General features: G+C 48.2%; 1 protein-coding gene across 1 annotated transcript in view; it reads left to right on the top strand.

Annotated features, from left to right (window-relative positions):
- LOC147603838 (spatacsin carboxy-terminus protein) overlaps positions 1 to 26,168 on the top strand; it is a 131,734-nt gene that overhangs the window by 79,374 nt on the left and 26,192 nt on the right. Inside the window, exons 14-16 of the mRNA XM_086796368.1 lie at positions 22,129 to 22,674; positions 23,025 to 23,084; positions 23,298 to 23,632. Of these exons, the coding sequence (XP_086652494.1) occupies positions 22,129 to 22,674; positions 23,025 to 23,084; positions 23,298 to 23,632 (941 nt within the window). The remainder of the gene's footprint in view (positions 1 to 22,128; positions 22,675 to 23,024; positions 23,085 to 23,297; positions 23,633 to 26,168) is intronic.

The raw sequence follows: 26,168 nt of genomic DNA, 5'->3' as shown, positions 1-26,168 counted from the left end.
CGCGCCCGCCTGCCCTCGCCCTTTCGCGCCCTTCCCGCCCCCCTCTCGCGCCCTTTCGCTCCCGCTCCCTCCCCGCTCCCCCTCACCTCCCCCCACCTCTGTCATCTGCCCCTCCCCCCCCCTCGCTTTCGGTCTTTCCCTCCCCACTCCGCGCTTCCCTCCTTCCCGCTTCGCCCTTGACTCAGCTTTAGACTCTGATGGAGGCCCCTCCCGCCCCACCTCAGAGGGACTCTTTCGCAGCCCCCTCGCCCGCCCCTGAGGATACCCCCATCAGGCTTTCTCTTTCGCTAGAAGAGGAAGCGAGCCTCGCCGCAGAGGTGAAACGCCTCCAGGCACATTCCACCATCTGTCATATAGTTGGCACCCGCCCCAGCAGAGGGGAGATCCGGAATCTTCTTCAGGCCCGCCTTCTTGCAGATGTGGGCAAGATCCTGGATGTTCAGTTATTGGGCTGCGACCATTACCAGATTGAGTTTGAGACAGCCCAGAGCGTGGCCCAGGTCCTAGCCATGAGTCCCCTTGACATCAGGGACGCTCGGGCCTTCTTCAGACATTGGCAGCATGGTTTCGACCCAGCAGCGGCCGGACAGGGAGAGCGCCTATTCCATGTCACAGTTTGCTTTCCTAGACTTCGCCGCGAGTACCTTCCGCTCCTCTCCAGGATAGGATCATTGGTGGGCTCGGTGCTTGAGACTGGCCCCACAGACAGCAGCTTCAGTGGTGGCTAGAGCAGCGGGCCTGCCTTCGGTCAGAGTTTTGGTTCCTGACATCTCCTCCCTTCTAAAGGTCATTCAGTTACCTAGGATGGGGGGGGGGGGGGGGGGGTTGGATCGACCAGAGAGTGGAGTTTTCGGGGCTCCCGAACCAGTGTTTTATATGCAGGCAGGTCGGCCACCTGGCTAAAGCCTGCCCTCGTAGGAGACCCCGACCTTCACCGCAGCAGCAAACCTCTGATGGCCCGTCCACAGATGCGGCTCGGCAGGCAGCCTCCGAGACACCTGCTCAGCCCACAGAGACCTCTAATTGGTAGCCTGTACAGGGGCGCCGTAGGGGGAGACAGCCACAGCAGCATGCCCCGAGACCGACCCAGCAGCAGACACAGCCTCAGCATCATTGGGTTCCAGTGAGGAACAGCTTTGCTCCCCTCCAGGAGGAGATCCCAGCGCAGACTGAGGATCAAGAGATGCCAGCGCCCCCCCCCCTTCACCTCCACCCCCCCCGTCCCCCGTCCCCCCCTCCCCCCTCGCTTCCACCCTCGCCTAATCCCGTTCCCGCTCCCGCATTTTCAGCGTCTCCTTCCCCACCCCCTTCTCCCCCCCCCCCTCCTCCCCCTCCGCTCGCCTCAGCTCCCCGGGAGGCACTGGCAGTGCCCTGGCGCTCACTTGCAGTCCGGCGGGCACTGAGCACCGACCTTGCTCGTGTACCGCAGAGGAGACCTACCATGCCAATTCGTGCTTCACGGATATCCTCTATCCGCAGTCGGCTGAGTAGTCTCGACACTAGACAGCGCTCGGAGGCTTTCGACTACTCCTTTACACGCCTATTTGGAGCGGAGGGCTCCCATGAGCCAGCACCTATCAGAGTTCATGTGGTGATACTTCCGGCCCGAGGGGAGGAGGCACTTGATTCAACGGTGGCCTTCTCCTTCCCTCTTTGCGGCACCAGCGACTGGGAGTGGACTCTGGATCTTGCTATTAGTATTTTGCAGACACAGGCTGTTGAGTTTTCTCACCATGTGAGCGATTTGGAGATTACAGACATGGTAGTCCGACTCTAGGAGTTGGCACATTGCTTTGATACCGGGAGTGTGGATGCCTCCAGGAATCGACACTTGGTGGTTTGCATAGTGGCAGACCTAGCGCGAGACCCTGGCTATGTATGCATACATGAGGATTCTTTCTCCGCCGAGCGGGAGACAGTCGCTATGGGACACAGCCACTGGCGCCTGGTCCGAGACACCAGGTGGGCAGATTCGTAGTCGCTCGGATGGAGATTACTCTCCATCCAAGCCGCTTGCGAAGGCCCGCCGTATGGTTGAGACAGCCTCCACCTCAGCAGGTCATCCATGAGGATCATCTCATGGAATGTACAGGGCCTTGGCGGCGCACACTATGTACGTTATTGTGGTTGCTTGAGGCAGGAGCTTCAGAGATGCTTGGTTGGGGGCAGTATTGATATTTTGATGATGCAAGAGCACCATTTGAGTGAGAGCAAGATTCGGAGATATGGTTCGGCGATGCCTGGTAGATGGGACAATTTTTGGTCTGCAGGTTTTGGCCCCTTGGGAGGGCAGGGAGGAGTATGTATGGTCATTGCGGATGCATGGCGGCAGGCCATTGTGGATCGTAGGGTCATTGTGCCTGGTAGAGCGCAGTATGTTATTCTGAGGATGCACGATGAGCACATTGGTGTGCTCAATGTCTATGCACCCAATCATGCTAGTGCCAGAGCAGAGTTGTGGACCCTTGTTACAGATGCATTGCCCGAGGCCGCACATTGGTGTGTTGGGGGAGACCTCAACATGCTTGAGGACCCGGCCGATAGGGTGGGAGGCCGTCATGTTACAGTGCACGGCACGGAGCTTGCAGCTTGGGAGCGATTTTGTATGACACTGCGGATCACTGATGCATGGCAGCATGAGGCTTTCTTCCGTTCTCAGGACAGTCTTAGTTTTTCTCGGTCGGATCGCCGGTAGGGAGGGACTAATTTATTACAGATTGATCGCTTCTATGTGGGCGACAGGGTCGAGGAGCGTGGTGGCTCCGTTGGCATTCTCGCTGGCACCTCTTTTCTCAGACCATGTGCCAGTTATTTTGACTCTTGAGGAGAGGACACGGGAGACCAGCTTGCAGTTGAGGATCCCAGAGAGGATACTTACAGACCCCAGTCTTTTTGAGGACATTGAGAGGATATGGCAGGATAGCCAGAGCTCTGACCTGGATACAGCAGGCCAGTGTGCCCAGGGGCTCATCGAGCTCAACTCTTTTTTGCACGCTACAGCCTTGACACGGCTAGGAGAGACACGAGAGCGGGAGCGTCGCTTGAGACGTAGCCTTGCTTCGCTCCAGCGCCTTCAGGAGAAGCAGCCCACATGTGAGTGGGTGGCGTCCCAGCTGAGCCAAGCACGTCAGGAGGTTCGAGAGGCAGAAGAGCAGAGACATGAGTTTTACTATCATCGCCAGGCCTCTCAGTGGACTCAGCTTGGTGATAGAGTGACTGGAGAGTTTTTTGAGATCACCGGACCCCACCATGCTCGAGCAGGAGTACGCTTGCTTAGGAGGCAAGACGGATCGTTAGCCACTGAGCCCGAGGAGATTAGAGCTATTGCCATTGAGTTCTACAGAGACCTGCTTTCAGCGGAGCCAGCCACACGGAGGCATGTGATGCTTGCAGACAGACTGTGTGGACCCATGTGCAGAGGAGGGTCACAGATCGTATGCGCACAGCTTTGGGTGCGCCCCTTTCAGAGGATGAGCTTGTTGAGGCTTTGAGGGCCCTTGCGCGTCATAGCTGCCCTGGGGAGGACGGTTTGACGCCTGCCTTTTTTATGCGCTATTGGGACCTTTTGGGGCCAGGCCTCTGCAGGGGTTTTCAGCATGTTTTGGACACTGGGGTGATGCCACAGAGTTTTTCAGAGGGCTTGATCTTTCTTATCCCCAAGGGGGAGGGAGTGTCAGATGATATTCGGGAGTGGAGGCCTATTACGATCCTCAATACTGTTTACAAGGTCCTAGCCAAGGCCTTGAGTTTGAGGATCTAGCCCTTCCTTGGGGATTTGATTCATGCTACCCAGACAGGCTTTGTCAAGGAGCGCAGTATCCTTGACAACATCTTCACCTTCTGGGAGGCGACGGCCCGAGCTAGGTTTCTCGGCGAGGACTTGGTCATTATGCTTCTCGATTTTGAGAAGGCATACGATAGAGTCGATTGGGGTTTTCTAGAGGGCACTGTGCTTCGCCTGGGTTTTGAGCCAGACTGGATTCGAGGAGTGGCGGCTCTATATTCCACAGCTCGTAGCCATGTGTTGATGGCAGGAGGACGGGGGCCGAGTTTTGAGCTGACCAGATCAGTCTGTCAGGGATGCCCTCTTGCTTCATTCCTTTTTCTTTTCTTTGCAGAGGCTATGAGCATGTATCTGACAGCAGAGGAGGTTGGCTTGAGAGGACTCCAGCTTCCAGTCCGGGGTGAGGACTTGCTTGATTCTGAGTTTGCTGATGACACGGGATTGTTTTTGCATGGCGAGGAGGCCAATCTACAGAGGGCGGAGCAGTCTCTATAGGTTTTTGGTGTGGCTTAGGGAGCATTGATCAATTGGCGCAAGACAGTGGCTTTTTGGATCAGTAACGCTCCCACTCCGGTATGGCGCTCAGACCCAAGTTTTAGATGGGTTCCTCCTGGCACAGCAGTGCGGTATCTGGGATGCCATATTGGACTTGATTTGACACCTGAGCAGCAGATCGCTCCGCTTCTTCTGAGCATTCGGAAGAAGCTTCTATATTGGAGTACAGCTCGGCTTTCCTTGGCTGGGAGGGTGGTGGTGACAAATCAGGTGCTTTTAGCGACTATGTGGTATATCACGTCTTGCTGGATTTTCTCGAGCTCTTGCATCAGCTAGGTACAGGGGTTGATCAGGAACTTTCTTTGGTCAGGGCGGGATGGTCAGCCGGCCCGAGCAAAGGTTGCTTGGGCAGTTATTACTCTTCCGCTGGCCCAGGGGGGCTTGGGCATTATAGATCCAGCTGATCAGAGTAGAGCCTTGTTGGGGAAGCTTATTGTTCGAGGGCTGCTTCCAGGCGCTGAGCCTTGGAAGGAGCTTCTTTTTCAGCGGCTGCTGCAGGCTAGAGCTCCCCCAGCAGGGGGCACTTGGGCACTAGAGATACGGTGGATCTTCATAGAGATGAGGAGGACAGGCCTCAGTAGAGGATGGGAGGACAGATTTGCCTTGAGCATCCTGCGAGCTTGGGAGTTGCTAAGACCGGGGCTTTCTCAGAGACCTCCCACTTGTGATGAGGAGCGGGCCAGACAGCCGCTCATCTGGAGCCCCGCAGTACGCACAGAGCAGGGTCATATGCTGGGTTCTCGGCCTCGTCTAGCCTGGGGACCATTGGTGGCAGGCCCAGCACGCAGTTTTGGAGATTGGCAGGCCTTTTGCAGTCTCCCGGAGGAGATCCAGGCGGAGAGGCTGAGTCACTTCAGAGGGGGGTTGATTATGAGGGATGACATTCAGGAGGCACTCACTGAGGAGTGGTTCACGCCTTCCGAGCCAGCGGCCCCACGGTGGATGGGAGCCTTTACACAGTTGGAGATCCTGATTGTTGTCAGAGCTTGCACTGAGGATGGTAGATGCCTCTACTATGAGATACAGGATGAGGGCAGACTTCAGAGAGTGGAGGCGGAGTCGCCTTTGGTTGCAGAGTGCATCTTTCAGAGGATACGGGTAGTGGCCGCCGCTTCTCGGAAGTGGCATATTGATCCAGACCCCGCAGATGTGGACTCTGATTGGCGCATATGGGCATATGCTGCGCGCCCCTTGGCCCGGCTCCAGTGGGACCCTGGCTAGTACCGAGTGGCGTGATCCTTATGGGTCCCCCGAGGCCACAGAGATCACCTTTTTCCAGTACACTGTTCAGTTGGGGAGGCATATTTTGACTGCGAGGAGGATGGTCTCTCCAGTTGCATCGGAGCATTGGCGGCTACAAGGACTCTCACAGGAGTTCCTGGAGGATTTTTGGACCAGGCTCTGGGCTAGCAAACAGGCACGCAGGATCTCGGCTTTCCAGTGTGGCTGGTTGCCCACAGGGGCTCTGCAGTTGGCACCTGGCTTGTCTACAGTGGCCTTCCGCCGGCCTGCGTCCATGCGGCCACCCATTGGAGACACAGCGACATTGCCTATGGGACTGTCCAGAGGCGCAACAGATTTGGCTGAGGATTCTGCGCATTTTGGTCCCCCTCTCTCCAGAGGGAATGTATACGTGGGGAGCCGCTGCTTGGTCGACTTCGTCAGGGCTAGCTATGGGATACGAGACGGAGCAGGCCAGCCAGGCCATCAGATTCATTGGGGGCCAGTCTCGCCTTGTTCCTTCACCGGATTTCTCGACAGCCGGCTGGACACAGGGGAGGGATTTACGATGGGAGCTCCTCAGCAGCCTCACCATATGGTTCACCTGGAGAGCCCGTTGTTTCAGGGCTTTTGAGGGGAGACTGGAGCCACTAGCAGAGACTGTTCGGGCTATGTGGCAGGAGTTGATTCACACCCTGCAAGGACAGTATGACCGCATTCGGGGCGACTCGGATCGAGCGATCTTGCGACGCCAAGCTTTCCACACCACTTGGCGCAGCGGCCCTTTCTATACTCTACACGCGGGTACCCCCCGCTGGCACTACAGGCCACCTGTTTGGATTTCCCCCCCTCCTATTGTATGATATAGCCTCTCAGTTTATTTGTACTTTTCTGCACCTAGGGAGAGTCTCCCTAGCTGCCTTGATTGGTCTCTGCTCTGCCTTCTTATGAGCAGGAGAGGGTTTGTAGTCCATTGGGCTTTTTTATAACTAATGAAAGGATCTTTTCATGGAAAACAGAAAAAAGTGTCATCTGCATGCAGCATTGCAGAAGCAGTAGTCTTGATAAACACTAGGTAAGAGACATTAACCGTCAAGGATTCTCATGAAATTTCTCGAAGATCTCGTAAACACAGGACAAGGACACAATTGATACAAATTAAGATTCTGTAGTCTATGTCACCACCCAACCATAGATCTCGTACAACATAGGATCTCCCCTGAGCATGGCTAAGGCTCCGTCCATACAGACCTCACCAATCAACCTCACATAACCCTCGCGTATATATCTTTTTTGAATAAAAGCTATACTTATGGGATGGTTAACTCATAAGCCTTAGCCCTTAGAATCAGCTTGCTTTTCCTAATCCCTGGTCCCCCTAGCCTCCAGATTAGGTTGACTAACCCTATGAATAGTGTCATATACATAACATTCTTTCCCTCTTCAAGCATTTACATAGTGATCAATCCCTTGTCAGTATTGAGTATTGATACAACTAAACTAGGTATTCTATATAGCACAACTAAAGGAGAACTCCAGATTCAACCAAGGTTCTATGACTAGGTATTCAGTATAGCACATTGCACAAGTTCCACTTGTTTATGGAGGCATTGCGTCTCCTCTGTAAACTGGCTTCGTAGGCATACTCAACTCAAACTCCCCGGAGTCCCAATGGTCCAAAAGGTCCATGTGATCATCAATGTCTGGAGAAAGAGTCATTAGGTAAAGATAGGAATCAAGAAGATAACCTCAATAGTTCCTGCCTTAGAAAGCGGGAAGAAAATTCGCATCAAGTAGCCCTAGAACGGGAAAGTAGAGGACCGGTTCACATACCAAAGCGTCACAAGCCTCCGAAGCTTCACAGTGAATGCGAAAGAGGATGACTTTGGTCTCACGATAGGAGATGCCTGAAAAGACAACTTGCTATTTGCTTGCTTTTCTATTTTCTACCCAAAAATAACTAAAAGATCAGTTTGGTCAAACCCCCTCATGCTTTTATACTTGTGAAAGCTAATAATAATACGTTCGTCCTATGCTTTTCCAAAGCGCACTTTTGTGAGTGCTAAATTAACACTTCACCACGCCTTTCAAAAGTTCGCTTTTTCCTAAAATAGAGAAAAATCTAAAATTTGCACAAAAGTAAGGTTTGCTTTTTTCTAGCTTAATGATTTTTCACACGTGTTAAAAATAACACAAAAAATTGTCCAAGCCATACTTTTCACATATGCCTCTAAAAAGAGAGGTGGTCTAATGCCAATGAGGTGATAGCCCAAGTGGTGGTGGTGTTTGCCTAGGACCAGGAGGTCCTAGGTTCAAAACCCCACAAGGTGCTTCCTCCTATGGGCGGATAAAAAGTGCCTACGGGCAGTGAAAAACGGTAACTACGGAAGGATCTTGGGCCTAAGGTTAGTCGGGAAAAAAAGGGGGGAAAAAAAGAGAGGTGGTTGAATTTAAAATGTATGCTTTTTCAAAAAAAGTGTTAAAAACTTTCCAGTGATGATGACAAATTTTTGGAATCTAAGCTTGTTGATGATACATCTATGTTCCTGGGCCTCACACCTGTGCTAGTGTTCCTTTCAAATTGCATGATTGGAGGAGTTTAGTCTAGTTGCAGGGGCTCTCATTTATTGGCATAAGTCTCTTGGTTGTTGGATTTGTGACTCACAAATAGTCAATTGAGTTGCAGAGCTCGGATTTACTTTTCACATATGCCTCTAAAAAGAGAGGTGGTCTAATGCCAATGAGGTGATAGCCCAAGTGGTGGTGGTGTTTGCCTAGGACCAGGAGGTCCTAGGTTCAAAACCCCACAAGGTGCTTCCTCCTATGGGCGGATAAAAAGTGCCTACGGGCAGTGAAAAACGGTAACTACGGAAGGATCTTGCCATACTTTTCACATATGCCTCTAAAAAGAGAGGTGGTCTAATGCCAATGAGGTGATAGCCCAAGTGGTGGTGGTGTTTGCCTAGGACCAGGAGGTCCTAGGTTCAAAACCCCACAAGGTGCTTCCTCCTATGGGCGGATAAAAAGTGCCTACGGGCAGTGAAAAACGGTAACTACGGAAGGATCTTGGGCCTAAGGTTAGTCGGGAAAAAAAGGGGGGAAAAAAAGAGAGGTGGTTGAATTTAAAATGTATGCTTTTTCAAAAAAAGTGTTAAAAACTTTCCAGTGATGATGACAAATTTTTGGAATCTAAGCTTGTTGATGATACATCTATGTTCCTCTGGGCCTCACACCTGTGCTAGTGTTCCTTTCAAATTGCATGATTGGAGGAGTTTAGTCTAGTTGCAGGGGCTCTCATTTATTGGCATAAGTCTCTTGGTTGTTGGATTTGTGACTCACAAATAGTCAATTGAGTTGCAGAGCTCGGATTTACTTTGATTGACAGAGGGGGTGTCAAGTTGGGGTTGATATATCACCTGCATAGGAGGTTGCACAAGTACTTATGAGCATAAGGAGAAAACTTCTTCATTGGAGTTCTAGGAGATTGGATCTAGCCTCCAGAGCCTTGGTGGTTAACCAAGTAGTGCTTGCCTCAGTTTGGTTCATTGCCTCGCGCTGGTGCTTCTGTCGTGAATGCATTGGCCAACTACGGAGATGGGTCCGCAACTTTCTCTGATCAGGTTGGTACGCTTGATACCCAGGCTAAAGTTGCTTGGGAGATTGTTATACAGCCCAGGCAGGATTCCAGGAAGGGTGTCGATCTGGATATATAGTGCAGAGCATTGCTTTGTAAGTTGGTGGTCAGAGGTTTCCTTCGAGGCACTAAGTCTTGGAAGAATTTCCTTATGTTTCATATCTCTAGTTGTATGCCTTGTGTGGCGGAGATTGTATGCCTTGTATAGGGCAACTTCCTCTCCACTTATAGCTGCCATTATTAGAGCCTGGAGCAGTGTGAGACCTTTTTTGAGATAGAGGCTTCTTAGATCAGAGGATGAGGCTGATAGACAACCCATTATGTGGAAGTTACCTCATTAGATATGAGTTGGGCAACCTTTGGCTGCATCTGGATATATGCAGTGGCCATGCTGGGAGATAAGTGCATCAACAATTATTGCTTGGAAGACTTCCTATGGATTGGAGACTTGCATCCACCTAAATACCTTAGAGGGAGTCTTAGACGGATCGATCAAACTGATGCAGCTATACGTCATGAGTGAATATTGGCACATTTCATGATTTGCATCATCCTAGGTGGTTGTAACATGCAGTGGAATTATGTGTAGATGTAGAATCTTGTCACACAAAGTCTCACACCGCCTTCTTTATCGTGAGTTTCGCGAGTCCTTAGCAATCCACTTTATCACTTCACAATTTAAGAGATGAGAGAGAGAAATAGATGTGTACACCTTATTGGGTCCCAAATTACCCACTGAAGGGTCCCCTCCTATTGCTAAGAGTATTTGCTTGACTGACTTGGGACTGTAGATAAGCCAAACACAAAACCTTTGGAAGACCAAGAGTCGGGCTGAACTGTACACGGACGTAGAAGCACCAATGATGTCCGATCTCAAGGCCAATGCACTCTTTCAAGGGGCTGGAGGAAGGTTGCAAACTGTGGTTGAGGGATGGGCTGTTTTGGGACTGTTCTAGGCTATGAATATGCAATATGAATGAACGTACATGCTGCGTTTACCTTCACCCGGGAGGATGGAGAAAACAATGAGTGTATGAATGCTGAAATCTGGTGTAGGGCTGAGAAATGCAAGGGCTGAAGAGCTTCTTCCTTGGGCTGATTGTTGATGATGCATTTTATGCTGATGTATGCTTCTACGCTCCAAGCATGAGCCTGCGCATCTTTACCAACCCAACGAGCTTGTTTTAGCAGTGGGTAAAACAGTGTTGGTCGGCTGGCTACAGAGCTGGTTGACTGGAGCATTAAATGCTACACGACTTGCTCATGAGATAAATGCTGAAATAATATGATTAAAATGCTAAAATAATGCTAATAAATATGATAAAAATATGCTAATAATGCTGAATAATATTCTAAGGCTTCTGCAATGGTTTACATGCATATGGGGATGAATGCTATGCAAATGCATACCATGATTTGATGCAAACCCTAAGGCTTCTACTGACTCTACATGCATGAATGATTCTCTTCAAGTGGGTTAAGGGACTTGACTGACTGACTGACACTCTAAGGCTGAGGAGTGACGTACGTAGCTCGTGCCCGACATATCCTGGATTGAGGATTACAATGGGGCCACGGTATATGATATTTTTATATCCTAAAGGGTCTTACTATTGGACAATGATGCACTAATGATGAGCCATCTTGTTACCATGCACTACAGTGCAGAGTGCATGTGATATTCCCTCTTGCTTAGCTTGGCAGCAAGTTCATGGCTTCCAAGTAGTCCGCCAATAACTGGGGGTACTCTTGAAAGAATTCTTCGTGTAGCCAAACTGTTTCGTGGGTACCTCGATCTTGGAACTTCGTGTAGAATTGACATAGTCTTTGACCGGAACCATGCTTCCAACGATGAAGTAGAATTTGCTCAGGCTCAATGACTTCTGCTTCGTCAACCACGTCCGGTTGTTGTTCATCTAAAACATCAAAAACTTATGGTCCAACATATGGTTTTAGCCAAGAAACATGGAAAATATGCATCGTCCAACTGTTAGGCAACTTTAACTTCATGGAGACATCACTTAACTTTTTAACTATAGGAAAATGTCCAAAACTACGGAAAGAAAGCTTGGGACAACGTTTGCCCACTTGTTTCAATTTCTATTTCATGATATGCAAATAGACCCTATCCTCTTCCTTGAAGTGGACATCTCGTTGTAACCGGCCTTCAGAAATTTGACGGGCGGTGAAACGAACACTCACACACAAAACACTTCAACACTCATCAGGACCTGGAAAAGGAAAATAAATAGGGGGAGCTAGAGTGCTCCTGCAAAAATTACACAGACACTGATTGGTCCCAAAACGCAGTGGTGCCCCTTGCGGTTTTTCTTTACTTGATCAAATTTGAGTACAAAGTACAACTTGTAGAATCCTCCACTAATAGGATCCCTTATAGTTTCACCCAGGACTTCCAGATGAGTGCTTAGCAAGCCTTACCCCATGTCTTCTTCATCAAGAGCCATTCACAAAGCCTTAACCCTTGATCTTTGTCTTCAAAAAGCCTTCAAGCTAAGTGTTCGAGGACCTCGTACACACTCAAGGCTCAAGACTTGCTAGCTGGCACCTCTCATGGCGCTCTTGCTCTCTTGCAAGTCTACCTTGGATGTGTCCCATGATCCAAGTCCTACCACTTGCTAGCCAAGGCACTTTTCATAGTACCCTTGCTCACACAGGGCTGGCACTAGAGAGCACTTCTAACCCACCCAAAACATCGTGACCCAAGACAAAGAGATAGCAGCCCAAGATACAAACTGATCTGCAGCTTTTTCCTTCCAGGAGTGCATGCGTTCATGTTTGGGAATCATAGCCTCATGCTCCCACTCTTGCCAAAAGGCTCAACTGTCACATGATGAAAACTTTCTGCAAAAGACAATGCTTTCTTCTTCCAAACTGTTCCATAAGCCAAGCAGCTCTCAGCCCTGTGCCTCCCTCCAAGGGAGAGAAAGCGTGAGAAAATCCTTCACCTGCTCTGACCACCTCCTCCTGTTCTGCAGCCGCCTTCCATGAGAGAGAGAGAGACGTGGGTGAATCTACTCAGTCCAGAGTTTTCTGCCGCCAGTCTTCCCTTACAGTCTTGCGCTGCCTTTTAGAAGAGGGAGAAAGGGAGGCCAACAGTCGAGCCCACCGGGTTTGTTTAGAGAGTGAAGGCGTGAGAGAACCGGCTTTGCAGCTCAGCCCGCCTGCAATCCTGCTGCCAGCCCGCAAGTAACCAAAAGGGAGAGAACAACAGCACATGTGCAGATGCTGCCGCCGAACTCCAGAGAGAGAGAGAAAAGCCCAATGTTCCCTGCAGCCTCGCCTGCTTGGCTTCTTGTTCAGCCGACCTGTACGCCACCAGCTCAGCCCACATATGCATGTTGCGCATGGATGCAATTCCTGCAGCCAGCCCACGTACAACGCTTCTTGCCACAACCGTGGGAGTCGCCTATGCTCTTTGGCGGCCTGCCACCCAAGGAGAGAAGCGTCACAGGCTACACGCCACATGACATCATACGTCAGAATCTGCCACCCTTCGCTTTATAAACTTGGATGATGCAATTCAGTTCGCTCTGTCCAAAAAGCCAAAAAGCAAATAGCAAAAACGCATGCTTCCAAAAATAATATTATTTTAAGTCACAAAAGGTTATAAAACCTTATAAACTCAAAATCCTTTTGTCCCTTTCTTTAAAACCTTTTGTCCCTTTCTTTAAAACCTTTTGTCCCCTTCACACTTGGGCTAGCCACACATGGGTTTCTTTTCTTGATTCCAAGCTGATGCCTTTCACACTGTCCATCCCATGCCTGTGCCCACCTGCTTACAGCCTAGAGAAAAACACAGGGTCGTAACACTCGTCTAGACTTATTTGTCTGTTTGTGAATGGAATAATGGCTAGGCTCAAAATTGAGGGCCAAACTGGATTGAGTACCAAACTATGCGGAATCGACAAACTGATCTTTTATTTCTATCCAAGTATTTTCTAGAGATTTTGAGAATGGTCAACTCCTGCATGGTTTGGATGCTGGTCTTTCTACTAAGAGCATGATCATTCCTCCAAATTGGTGGAAGAGCTGATCCCCTTTGGCATGCCGATCGCTCCACCAGGCAGTTAGCATCGCCGGGAGCCACTTAAGTGCTTGGTGGCCTGTTTTGATTGTGAAAACTCGTCCAGAAAGAACATGCTTCCAATGTTTGAGTGTTGTGATCACTGACTGCTTTTCTACCTTGCCCTCGGAAGTCTTGGAAAGACAATAGGGAAACTTGCTAGGAGGTGTGCCCCAGGGACCAAATCGATACGATGACTCTCAGAACTACAGGGTGGGAGATCATCCTTAAGCAAAATGTCTGGATGAGAAAGGAGATCTGCCAACTGAGGGACTGAAGGAGAAGATGTTACGGCTGTTATCAATGAGATAGAAGCTGTCTGAGCACGAACATAAATCAATGCTCCTTCCGCTCCCTTGTGGATAGCTCGTTGCTCCTGGAGATGAGAAACCATAGGAATGCCGAGAATGCTCCTATCCCCATGAATCATGACGGACTCAGGAAAACCTTTACAGAGAATAAAAGTGTCCTGTCCCCAATCAAGAAGAGGTTCATATTGACAAAACCACTGGATTCCTAAGATCATGTCACACCCAAAAGAGGCGAGACAATGAAATCTCGTTGGAGTGAGGCCTTTTGGACTTGAAAGAGAAACTGTTGTGCCTTTTAAGAAATGTGGTTGCGGAGACCAGGTGTAAACCCGTCCACCTCCAAGCGATAGGGCACTAAGGTAGAGCTCATGTTTGTAGCCAACTGGGGAGAGATTGCGTCCTCAGAACTGCCCATGTCAAATAGGACTACAAACTAGCGGCCCTTGGCAGAGCCATAAGCTCGGTTTAGGCTTTTCTGTGTGGCTGTACCGTCACCCTCTTGCTAAGCATCAAGCACCACGGATGGCATGGGATACATAGAAGGTAAGAGCTAAACCGCATTGGCGGTAGCAAGGGTGTCTAGCTGCTGGCTGACTATCATTTGACTCTGCCAACAGCTGCCCAAGCTCCTATAAAGGCTGCGGAATGGGTTTTATGGGTGGCTGATGGTCAAATTCACACCATAGCAAGGTTTGCCCTTCATGGGTTGGCCTTGGGGTTGGCCTTAGGGATGGCCCCTACTATATGGATGCAACTAACATGCTTCTGATGCATTCTACTCCTAAGGCTGACATCTACATGTACCTATATGAGGACTACTTGCTGAATTCTCCAAAGTGGGTTAAGAGGATTGACCTGACAGATCTCCATGCTGGAAGACTAACTTGTGTAGCTCGTGCCTAACATGTCCCGAACTGGGGCTCACAATCGGGTCACGGCATACGACAAAATCTCCTATCAAGGTACTACTTTTGTACATGTTTCTTGCACTGTTGATGAGCCAGTGTGTCACCGTGTACCACAGTGCATGGGTTCACGTGACATTCCCTCCTGCTTCGCTTGGCGGTAGGTTCATGGCTTCGAGGTAGTCCGCCAATAACTGGCGATACTCGATCTTCATCTAGCCAAATGGCTTCATGGGACCCTCAATCTTTGAACTTGGAAGTAAACATAGCATGTAAATTCATGCATATTGCATATTCACAGCCTAGAACAGACCCAAAACAGCCCATCTCTCAGCCATAGTTTGCTGCCTTCCTACAGCCCGTTGGAAGAGTGCATTGGCCTTGAGATTGGACATCATTGGTGCTTCTACAGTCGTTTACAGTTCAGCCCGACTCTTGGTCTTCCAAAGGTCTTGCGTTTGGCTTATCTCCAGTCCCAAGTCAGTCATTCTTTTCAAAGTAATAAAGAAAATACTCCTAGCAATAGAAGGGGGCCCTTCAGTGGGGTAATTTGGGACCCAATAAGGTATATAGATCTCTCTCTCTCTCTCATCTCTTAAATTGTGAAGTAATAAAGTGGATTGCTAAAGACTCGCGAAACTCACGATAAAGAAAGCGGTGTGAGACTTTGTGTGACTGGATTCTACATCTACTCATAATTCCGCTGCATGTTACATTGGTATCAGATTCAGCTTGTCCACACACACCGCATCCTACCATGAGAGCATCCTTGGATGGTCATACTTCGACCACCGACTTCAGTAAAATGTATACAGACAAGAGTACACATCAACAGACGTCTCCCTCGATGGAGACCATGCTCTTCCACCAACAGTAGATACCATAGCTCTACTCCGAGCACAAAATCAACTTCTCATGGAGCCAACTCTTGGAGGCAACCGCAACAAAACCCACTCCACCAGCTGCCTCCAACTTCATCTTTCAGATGGAACAACAAAGACGAGAGAATGAGACTAGACGGCGGGAAGAAAAAGCTAAAGCAGAGGCAAGAAAACAACAAGAAAAAGCTGACAAACGGGACTACGAGGAAGCCGAACGCAGGCTTGAAGAAGACCGGCGTCAGGCTGAACTCAAAGCTCGAGAGCACCTACGAGAGCTCGATCAAGAGCGAATGTTACTCGAACACAAGTGCGAAAGGGAGGCCATGCATCTGCAATTTCAGCACACCCTCTCTTCAGTCTCCCCACCCATAGGTACCACAAGCCAGACTACCGTGACATCAACGACCCTCATCCGAACTCAACCAAATTTTAGTAAGTACGATGGTAAGAATGATCATTTAGCGGTCAATCAATTTATTCATCAATTTAATGCACGTTTCCTTTGGCAAAGTTAATAGATCCTCAGGATAAAAGTCCACCCAACGGCTCCCCACCTTACAGGTGAGGCAGTCACTTGTAGCATTGGTCTAGTTTACATACAGACTAGACCACAGGTGTCCCACATTTTCGCTGGGATACCTTCGTCCATGACCTAAAGACCAGATTTCTCCCTTTTCGATACTTGACCAACTTGGCAAATGAGTTCTATGGACTCAAATAGAATGGGTCGCCCATGCTTCAGTTTTCCGGAAAGATTATCACTTTAGCACAACAGTTAGAGTTATCTGAGAGGGTCAAGATGGATCAATTCATTCGCAGATTGGATCCTAACATTTGGTTCACAATTCGCAACTTAGAATCCAAGACATATGACCGGGCTTTGACTCTCGCTCAAAAAGAAGAAAAGAAGATGAACGGAGGCAAGCCAAAACAACCATAGTCTAGTACCAAATCCCAGTCGGGAAGGGTATTCGTCTTCTAAAGACGATAAGACGGGAAGCAGTTCTAGCTCTAGTTCAGAGGGTAAGAAACCCAAGCCCAAGAAAACCTTTGAGGAAAAGGCTAAAGCAGGCATAATTGAACGATATCTTCCTCTGGAGGAGCAAAGAAAGTACCAGTCAACAAACCGATGTTTCTACTGTCACACCATTAGGCATGGTAAGAAGGATTGTCATAAATGGAAAGCAGAGCAAGCCTCCAAAGAGCCTTTTGCCACACTTGCCACACTGTCTTCCGCTCCTCCAGCACAACTAAAAGATAGCATTGAATATTTAATGCTAATTTGATCTTTGTTGGCAGACAAAACAGGCCGACAGCATTAATCTTAGTCGAACAGCCTTCCTTGGACATATAAAAGGACGGGTTCTGCCATGGTCTAAAATTATTAAACAAAAACTCAAGTCTTCATCCTCAGTCAAGCATGTGTGATTAGGCAACCTGCCTTTGCATACTTCAGCATCATTTGTGCTCTCAAGCCCAAGGCATCCAAACCTCTTCCCAAAGTTCTCAGAGCACCATCCCTCAGTCTCGGGCCGACGTGTTCTCTCTGAAGATAGCTTCACAGTGGGCTACAACTTATGCATAGTTCTTCCCAGCGTTTGGTCACTTTGTCCTTGTGTTTGGCAGTTAGTTAGTCAGTTTGTCAGCTCAGTCTTGTGGACACAGTTCAGCTTGTATTCAGTTCTCCAGAAGAAATAAAGCAAATACTCTTGCTTGCGCGTGTAACTTGGTTGAACACAATGCTAATCAATACACTTAAATACACCAAGATTTAATGGATAACATGTTCAATACAAGAAGTAATTTACTCAATACAAGAAGTAATTTGCTGAATTGACAATAAAGTATATTGATCTTGGGAGAATCAAATACATAGTGTCATGGGCATTTTTGACTAGATTTCCATACCAATGCATATGAGTACATTATTGCAACAATGTGTTGTCGGTGTAGACTTGCAGCTCACACTACCCTCTCAAGTGTGCCCATGTTCCCTACCATCTGCTCTCTATTGTTCCACTAACACATGGTAGCAACAATCTACAAGAGAGCGCGTAGGACAACAGAACACTACACAGGGTATGTAATCATGGAGTCCGGTTCCTCTCTCTTGCTACTCGCTTGCATATTTAGCATCAATTGCAAGTAGAGTCGATGACAATGGAAGTATTCGCGAGGATGAAGGGAATCTTGGGAAAGCTTCCCTTATGGTTCAACTTGAGAAAAGAGGGGTGAAATTAGGGCTTTCAGCAAAAAGACCAGAAAGTACAGCAAAAATAAGAGTTGTTTTGCTGAATTTCAATCATTGGGAGTGTGTGGGAGAGTGAACACCACATGGAAACACTCTTGGAAGCTTGAAAAACACACTAGCAAGCTTGGATATGGAGTTGGGAAGGAGAAAAGTGCAGAAAATACAACCAAAGAGGCCTCATGAAGGGGGTGCCTACTTTTAGAGAGAGGGAAGAGAGAGATGGTGAGTTGTCCATTCCAGGTGTCAGGTAGAGAGGATAAGTGCATTGTGGTGTAAGCTAGAATGGACACATGGCTGGTTGCTCCCTTTGTACAAAGGGGATAAGGTGTGTGCAATGCAACATTGGTATGGACGATTCCCGTTCATGAAACTATACCAAAATAGACATTCTCCTTTCAAGTACACGAGGTACCGGACCCAATGGAACACCAATCCTCCAGGCATTTCCGGGCATGTACACAGGCACAAGTGCCAACGGAAAGCCAAGTCCATAGTATCACATGAGTGGCGTCATTGCTAAAGACTCATGAAACTTAGGTATAAAAAAGGCCTTGTTGTTTCACACGGTCCTAGCTTGGTGTGTGCTATAACTCAAGTCGTCATTCTTAGTCAAGCGTGTGTGCGTAGGCAACTTGTCTTTGCATACTTCAGCATCCTTTGTGCTCTCAAGCCCAAGGCATATCCCAACAAAATGAAAAAGTACTGAACTAAAAAGCTGAATCTGGGTGTGCAATGAGTGGGGGAGGGGATGGAGCTCTACTACTAGGAGAATACAAAGCTATATGCATGGAGTATACTATCATGATATGCAACCTAGCTAGCTCCATCCTGTACCATACAGGGGGTATAAAATGGTATACATCAATGAAGGGGGTGTACACAGCTCCCTGAAGAACATGCCTGGGTCTGCTTTGAAGCAAGCCAGTCGCTCCGCACCCTCTCTGTGAAACTGAGCTCTGATCTCTGTCATCTCTCTCTGGTATAGGCGTGGTGTCCGAAAGCCAGGTGTCCTCTGTCTCCTGCGGGCTCTGAGTGTCTCTGCTCTTTGGAGAGTAATTCCCTGCTGTGTAGGGGCTGGGAGAGTGAGATGGATCTCTGAAAAAATGTAGTAATCTGTGTCTGTCGTCCCCCCTCTGGAGCTGTCTGAGCCTGTAATGATGTCTCTCTGTGACGCTGTATAGAATGAATCTCCCCAGTATGCGCTGGCCTGCTGCCTCAAAGATCTGGCGTAGGGAATGTGGCTCTCTGAATAAAATGGGATATCTCTCTCTGATGGCTGTATATGCTCTGCATCTGCATACATAATGCTCCTCACTCTCCACCTCCTCTCTGCACAATCTGCATACCCTCTCCTCTCGGGGGATCCGTGCTGCTCTACCAGTCTCGATCTCCAATCGATGTGATGAAACTCTAAGCTGACCAATAGCCACTCGGGAGCCGTGTGGTAAAAAGCCCTCCATGTATCTAGGCCTCTCTATAAATCCATCATCAGTGATACTCATGAAGTGATCTCTGTAGTATAGCATCTTCGGTGGAAGAGGCTGTGTAGGCGATATCCATGTCTCTCGTGTATAGAGCTGCCATAGGTCGTGTCTCAATACTCTGTTCCTCTCACTACGAGAGAGACGGATATGTGGTGCATCCCTGTCATACTGGAATGGTGGTAGATGATCCATGTCTAGGCCATGCTATGAGAACGAGTGTGTGACCTGTGCATACCATGATCCTCTGTCTCCTACCTTAGCCAGCTGTCTAGATGCCTCAAAAGCTCTGTATGACAATCTATCCTGTAGCATCTCTCTGAATCTGTCTAGCAAGCATATAGTCTGGAATATGGCCTCTACCATCATAGGAGGCGCAGCAAACTCTGCTCGGATAATGTCATGAGGTACTGACGGTTTGCTGCGTATCATGCGTGCCATCATGAGGGCCTGTGGTCTCTCTATCTGTGTCCACCAATGGGTAGCAAGGCCTGGCGCCCATACCGCTGCTTCATACATCAGTGCCGGTGTGACTAATGTGTCAAATAGCCACCCCTTTGTCCGGGACTCCTGAAAAGGCGCCTGGTGGCACTGTCTCTCTAGCATAGCCAATGATGCATATCCCCGTGTCAATCTAGCTCTGGCTGCTGAACCCATGGTGAAGCGCGTGGCTGCTGCAGAGAAGGTAACCCCTAGGTACACGTATGATGTCACCACCTCCACCTGGCGTCCTGTGAAAGTGAATGTTAGCTGACTCCTGCCCTGTCTCGATGTATGAAAGACCATAACCTTGGTTTTCACAAGGTTCACAGTAAGACCCCTCTGTGTGCAGAAATCATGGAGTGCATGTAGATGTTGTTGTAGACCTCTTGGAGGCTCAGACACTTATACAATATCATCAGCCTAAAGCATAATATGTACTGAGGTACCTTCCAGATCAACTCCATCTCCGCCTCCCCGTGTAATGAAGTCAGCCACCTCATCAATGTATAACCCAAATAGCGTGGGGGAAAGTGGGCATCCTTGCTTCACACCAATGGTGCTAGCAATAGTCTCGGACAGCATCTGACTTGCCCAAAAACCTGCTTATATAATGCATAGATGCTCCATGTCATATCTGCTAGTATGCCAAGAGACTGCAGGCGCTGAAAGAGCCTCTCTCGTGGTACTGTGTCAAATGCCTTGCGGAAATCCACAAAGCAGCAATAGAGCTTTCTCTTCCTCACTCTGGCCTGATCAATCATACATCTCAAAGTGAATACATGGTCAGTGGTAGAGAAAGCTCTCCTGAAGCCTGCCTGCCCTGATGAGCGTAAACCTGCTCGCTCAGCATATAAGCTAAGCTCTTGCTCCAACACTGCACCATAGAGTTTGGCCAACACATGGCCAACCATAACCATCATGTAGTTGCTCGGATCGAGCATATCCCCTGTTTTGTGGATCGGCACAATGGTGTGCATCGTCCACTCCGCAGGCAAACCCTCTACTAGTGCCCTGTTAAACAGGTGTGCAAGAAAAGGAGCCAAAGAATCTATTGCATATATGAGATGCTCACCCTGTAGGCCCATATGGTCGGCGGCCCGTCCGGCGGATAGCTTCCTTTACCATCAAGTGGGTAAAGAAGCTAGTTGTGGTAGGTCGAGGCTCTTGTGGCTGAGGTATAGGTGGCTACTGTGGGGCGTGGTATAGGACCTCTGCATATGTGTGCTATGTCTGTGGGTCTGCAATGGGTGTCGGTGTCCGGGGCTCTCTGAAGTGCCGCCATGAGATAGGGCTATCTCTACTCATGAAGAAATGGAAGATCTCTAGCTCCTGTATCTCTGCTGAGGCCCGCCTTTTGCGGCAAATAAGTCTCCTCATCTCTCTCCTCGACTCCTTTTGTGGCGCGCGCGCGCGCGAGAGAGAGAGAGAGAGAGAGAGAGAGTATGTAATATGTACATGAAAAGATTACATGTATGCTTGGCAAATGGCCTTCCAAATGAATACGTATGACCAATCTCCAAGAGAGAGAGAGAGAGATAAATTATGTTCAATGATGGATATGCCTTATATAGGCTCCCATGATACAAGTCGGCCATAAATATGCTGGTGGCCTATGGGAAATGAGCCATGACTGCTATACATGCATGTTTATGCAACACTTTTCACACACGTGGGTGGTCGGTGGACTGCTGACTTGGCACCCCTATGCTGGCCGACTGGATTATGACTTGTGTATGATGCTGCTGATTGATGTTGACATGATGAAAACTTGCTGCCTAATGAGGGATTTATGTGAGGTAAGCTGTGTGCACGTGACACTGAATAGTCAGGGCTCTTTGGTGGCTCTTGGACAACCCTGACATGGCTGTTCATGAGACAAAATTCTACAAAGCCTCTCCTGACCTAGAGTGGTGCCCATACATCTGGATGGAAGCCTAAGAGATGCCCGGTACACTGCTTCATCATTCCAGAGGGTTACACAGACTTGCGGGACATGCCCTGACTTTATGTGCGGGACATGCACACTTGACCGTGACCCTCTAGTGTTAATTGTTTAAAATACTAAGCTTAATTGCTGAATTAATTGCATCATAGTCTAGGTGGATGATGCAGTTGATCTCTTGGTGTGGGAGATTCAAGAGAGGGGCAAGCTGTTCCCAAAAGGGGGGGAGACCGCCCATCAAACCAGCTGAGAGAGAGAGAGAGAGAGAGAGAGAGAGAGAGAGAGGGTATATTCTTTCCGTATGCAAAACACTTTTTGGATATTCAAGTTGTACGGGCCATATTTCTGAGATGATTAAGTGCACGCGGTTGAATTGTGTTTGCAGTCACGTTTGTGGACGTTTTGAACACATTCTGCATGTAAGAAACAATTTTTTCTCTTTATAAGATGAAATGTTTAGGAAAAACACAAATACAACGTTGTCCCTGATTTATGAGATCCATCATGCATGTGTGCACATTCTACTTGATCAGTGAGACATCCGCGGTTAAGTTGTTCAAAGAACATTATTTTGTATTGATTACATACTGTTGCAGGTTTTGCCACTTGCCATAATGAACTTTGAAAATCCTGTGGTAGTTGCTGCTTGTGCAAGTTTTCTGGAACTATGTGGATTGCCTGCTACAATGCTTCGGGTCGATGTTGCAGCTTTGTGTCGTATCGCTGTTTTTTGCAAGGTTAGCAATACTCCAGAAACACAAGGAGATTGGTCCAGTATGTATGGAAATGATGTGGCTGGTTCACTAGCCAGAGCACTTGCAGATGAATACATGGAAACTGGTGTGGCAGTTTTAACAACAAAAAAGGTTGATGCACCTGGAAAACACACATCAAGTCGAAAAGCGTCTAGAACTCTGGTGAAAGTGTTGCAAATTCTAGAAAAAGCAAGCTTTATTGAATGGCCAAAACGGGAGGTTAGTCCTGGATATTGGCTTATGAATGGTGTAGGTGACGGTTTCCAACTCCGCAGCCAGCAAAGAGAATCAAGTGAACGATGGAGTCTAGTCACCACATTTTGCAATATACATCAACTCCCTATCAGTACTGTACACCTTGCAGCTCTTGCAAGGGACAATGACTGGGTATATCCTTTCCTTCAATTTCTTGGCACCCCCTACCCCTACTCTAACAACACTCCCCCCCTCACACATGCACCCCTCCTCCGCACACGTCGCACATGCACACATGCATAAGAAAAAAAAAATCTTTACACACAAAGGAAAATATTTCACCACTTTCAGTTTCTCGTTGAGACAGTCTCTGTGCAAGTGTCAGGCTCTTGAAAGACTTGTGTCTGCATTCGTATGCAGTATTTTTGTTTATTGAAAAAACAGTATATTATGTTTTTTGGGTGTACTTGCTGTGTGGTGCATGTTGCTTTTGCATACAAAATAATACTTTAAAACTTTCCAAATTTTTTTCCTAATGGCAGGTTGGATTTCTTGCTGAAGCTCAATCAGAGGGATGCCCTTTAGAAGCATTAATTTCAGTGGTAATACTCTTGGCCTAAGAAGCACTTCTTCCCATACTCATTTGCTTTTGTTTAGTGTTCTTTGTTCTTGAGGTGCTATAATTTTGAGGATCTCAAACAGGCATTATTTATTTTGTTTTGATATGTTTGATAGCCCAGTTCAGCTATTTTCCTTTCGTGCAGAAGTATGAAGCAACATCGTCTGACAATTAACATTGACATACTTGATTGCAGGCCTCCAAGGAATTCACAGATCCAAGGTTGCGAAGTCACATCTTGACAGTCTTGAAAAGTTCACAAACAGCTTGGCAAAAGCCAGCAACCACTCCAGCTGCTCTCTCTGGCATGCCAACCTCACAACCGGACAGTTCCTTCAGCTCAGCAGTTGCAGCTCCATCTGAGCTGTTTGAGATTCTTGCTGAATGCGAGCATAAAAAACACTCTGGGACTGCCCTATTGACAAAAGCGAAGGACTTGCGCTGGCCGCTTCTCGCTGTGGTATCTTCCTGTTTCACAGATGTCACCCCAGTTTCTTGCTTGACAGTGTGGTTGGAGATTACTGCTGCCAGGTATAACTACAATAAAAGTGGTTTTTGGAGAATTGTTCTGGCATGACTACATATTATACCTGCTTTCATACGGCCTACACGATGAAGAATTCTGTGCTCATGTGTGTTTCCTCATGGACCCCTAGAATGTAAACCATCCATGATCACTCACAAAGAGTTTGAAAGCTTTACAGAGGGCACCATTCATTCTAATATTTATACCTTCAAGTTAGGATTCAAGGCGTCAATTTTTTAATCCTTCTCTTATTCAGGTTAATTTTTCTCAAGGTAGTCTTAAGAGCATGGCCTTATCATGGAGGATCTTTTTAAGCCTCACCATAACACAACCTTGTGCAAAGATATTCCTGCATGGTCACTGGTGTAGAGTAGTGACATGATGGTAGTTTACATGTCTGTCACTTGGGCAATGTGTCTGGCGTGACTTTTCTCCTGTAACTTCAGTAGCTCCTTATTACTATTTGAGGAGGCAATCAATATATATCCGCCGTTCCCCCTTCTCGGCAAACTCTCCTCACTGTTGCACCACTGCTCTGCCTCCCCCCCAGGTCAGGTGCTACCCTTACCCCTCCTTGCCCTTTTCTGCCTTTTCTTCCCTCTTTTCCCTGCCTTCTTCTTTCCAGCTGCTGCTGCAGTTGTGCACTGGCTCCTGCTGTTTAGCGCAATACTGCTGCCTGCCATGATAGCTGTTGACTCTGTACATCAGGCTTGCCCGCTGCAGGATTCTTGGCCAGCCTGCCATTTGAGCAGACTTCGTTGTGGCTTCGCCTTGACAGACAGCAGCCTGCCTAGCCTACAGTTGGTGCTTCCCATACCCTCCTCTTTTCCCTCTCTTTTCTTTCTGAAAAACCTTTGTTCATGTTTCCTGTGGCTCCACTGCCCGGTCTGCATTTAACTGCCTCCTGCTCCATTGTTACTGCTTTGACTCCCTGGATCAAGGATACTTAATTGCAGTTTGTGAGAGAGGGATTCCCGGCTTCTCCTAAATTCAGTTGCAGTTCTCGAATCCCTTTCTCTTTCCATTTCTCTTCCGGATTCTAAGCAAACCAGCGAAGTTGCAAAATTCAGATTTTTCTTCCTGGGCTACTTTTGGAAAGATTTGGACTGGGACCTTTTGGCCAAGAATGTTCTGAAGAGAAACCCCCAATATTTTGCTTATGGCACTTTGGTTCTATCATGACACTGATCCTAACCTCACTGACGTCTGATTCCAAGTGACAGTCTTCTTTCTAGGCCGGCACATGGAATATAATGAGCTCCTCCCCATTGTTGGCAGTTGCCTAGGCTAACTGGTGGACTTTCCTCAGGCTGCAGTGCCCAACCTAGCATGCACAGCCCGCAGGTTAATTATTTCTTCTCGGGAGAAATGTCCTTGGCAGGCTCTAATCCCTCAATGGGATGGTTCCACTTTCATTCAAGGCATTGAGTTTTCCAAGATCCTATGTTATTGATTCGCCTGCTGCCAGTTGGGGCATATGCTAAGCAATGCCCACAGAGATGGGGCTCCTCCCTGCACCCTCACCAGTTGCCATAGCAAGCTCGCCTCCTCTGCTGCCTCCTCCCTCTCTGACATTTCCTTGAGAGAATAGAGGAGAACCCTCCCTTCCCTTTCAACACACCCACCACCGCAGCACACCTTCCTGGCTTTCGCAACGCCTCCTTGCTTCTCTATGAAATTTCTCAGATTTGAGGGGCGTCATTTCTGGTGCTGTCCTTACGCTTCTTGCCTTTTTCTTTGCTGTCCTTTCTTCCCTCTCTTCCCTTCCATCTGTTTTCTGCCCGTCACTGCAGTACTCATGACGACCAAGGACGGTTTTATCCTCCCCAATGAGTGTGGCACTTGAGCACAAGTGGGACGGCCCATCAATGGAGGCCATGATCCAGTAGTAGAGCCCATCTTATTCTGATAATTCCTTGGTACCCCTCCCCTTTTGCATCATCCCTCCTTGAGAGGTTTGTCATCTGCCTTTGTGAAGATGCTTTTAAAAAAAATGAAGGATCTTCACGTGGGGAAAAGAAATTACACACATGCCTTAGGACCATAATTTTTAAGGCTTTATGACCTAGAGCCTTAACCGTTTGGGTTTGCAAAAGAAAGATGCACAAATGAAAACTTATTTCTCTGTTTATTATGGGTCGTTGCCTTGTAGAGCGCAACTGCAGGACTTTTGCTACTACACAGAACCCGGTTATGCCACCATGCCCCAAACCAGAGGTGTCATCACTTCACACACTTTTTTTTAGTGAAAATAAAGCTCCTATTAGGGGAAGGGGGCGGGGGGGCGGAACTACAAGAAGTGAACCCAAGGTGGGATTAACTCAGAAGCATTGGAAAAACAGCTCAAACTGGGCAAGAGAAATCTGCTCCATTTGAAGGCTGTCATGAAGCGACTGTCTAAGATGCACTCTGAAAAAGGGATAAGGATCAAAGTCTGGCTGATTGAACATGGTAGTATTGCGCATTTGCCAGATTGTCCATAGTGCCAAAATCTGACCCAAGAAAAGAACGTAGCGTTATCCTGTAATCCTGGATTGCCCA

The sequence above is a fragment of the Cibotium barometz genome, chromosome 63, assembly GCF_041138505.1.
Source record: "Cibotium barometz isolate CiBa-2024 chromosome 63, ASM4113850v1, whole genome shotgun sequence".
NCBI classification, from domain to species: domain Eukaryota; kingdom Viridiplantae; phylum Streptophyta; class Polypodiopsida; order Cyatheales; family Cibotiaceae; genus Cibotium; species Cibotium barometz.
Note: the sequence above shows the minus strand (reverse complement) of the source record. Positions and strands in the feature narration are given on the sequence as shown.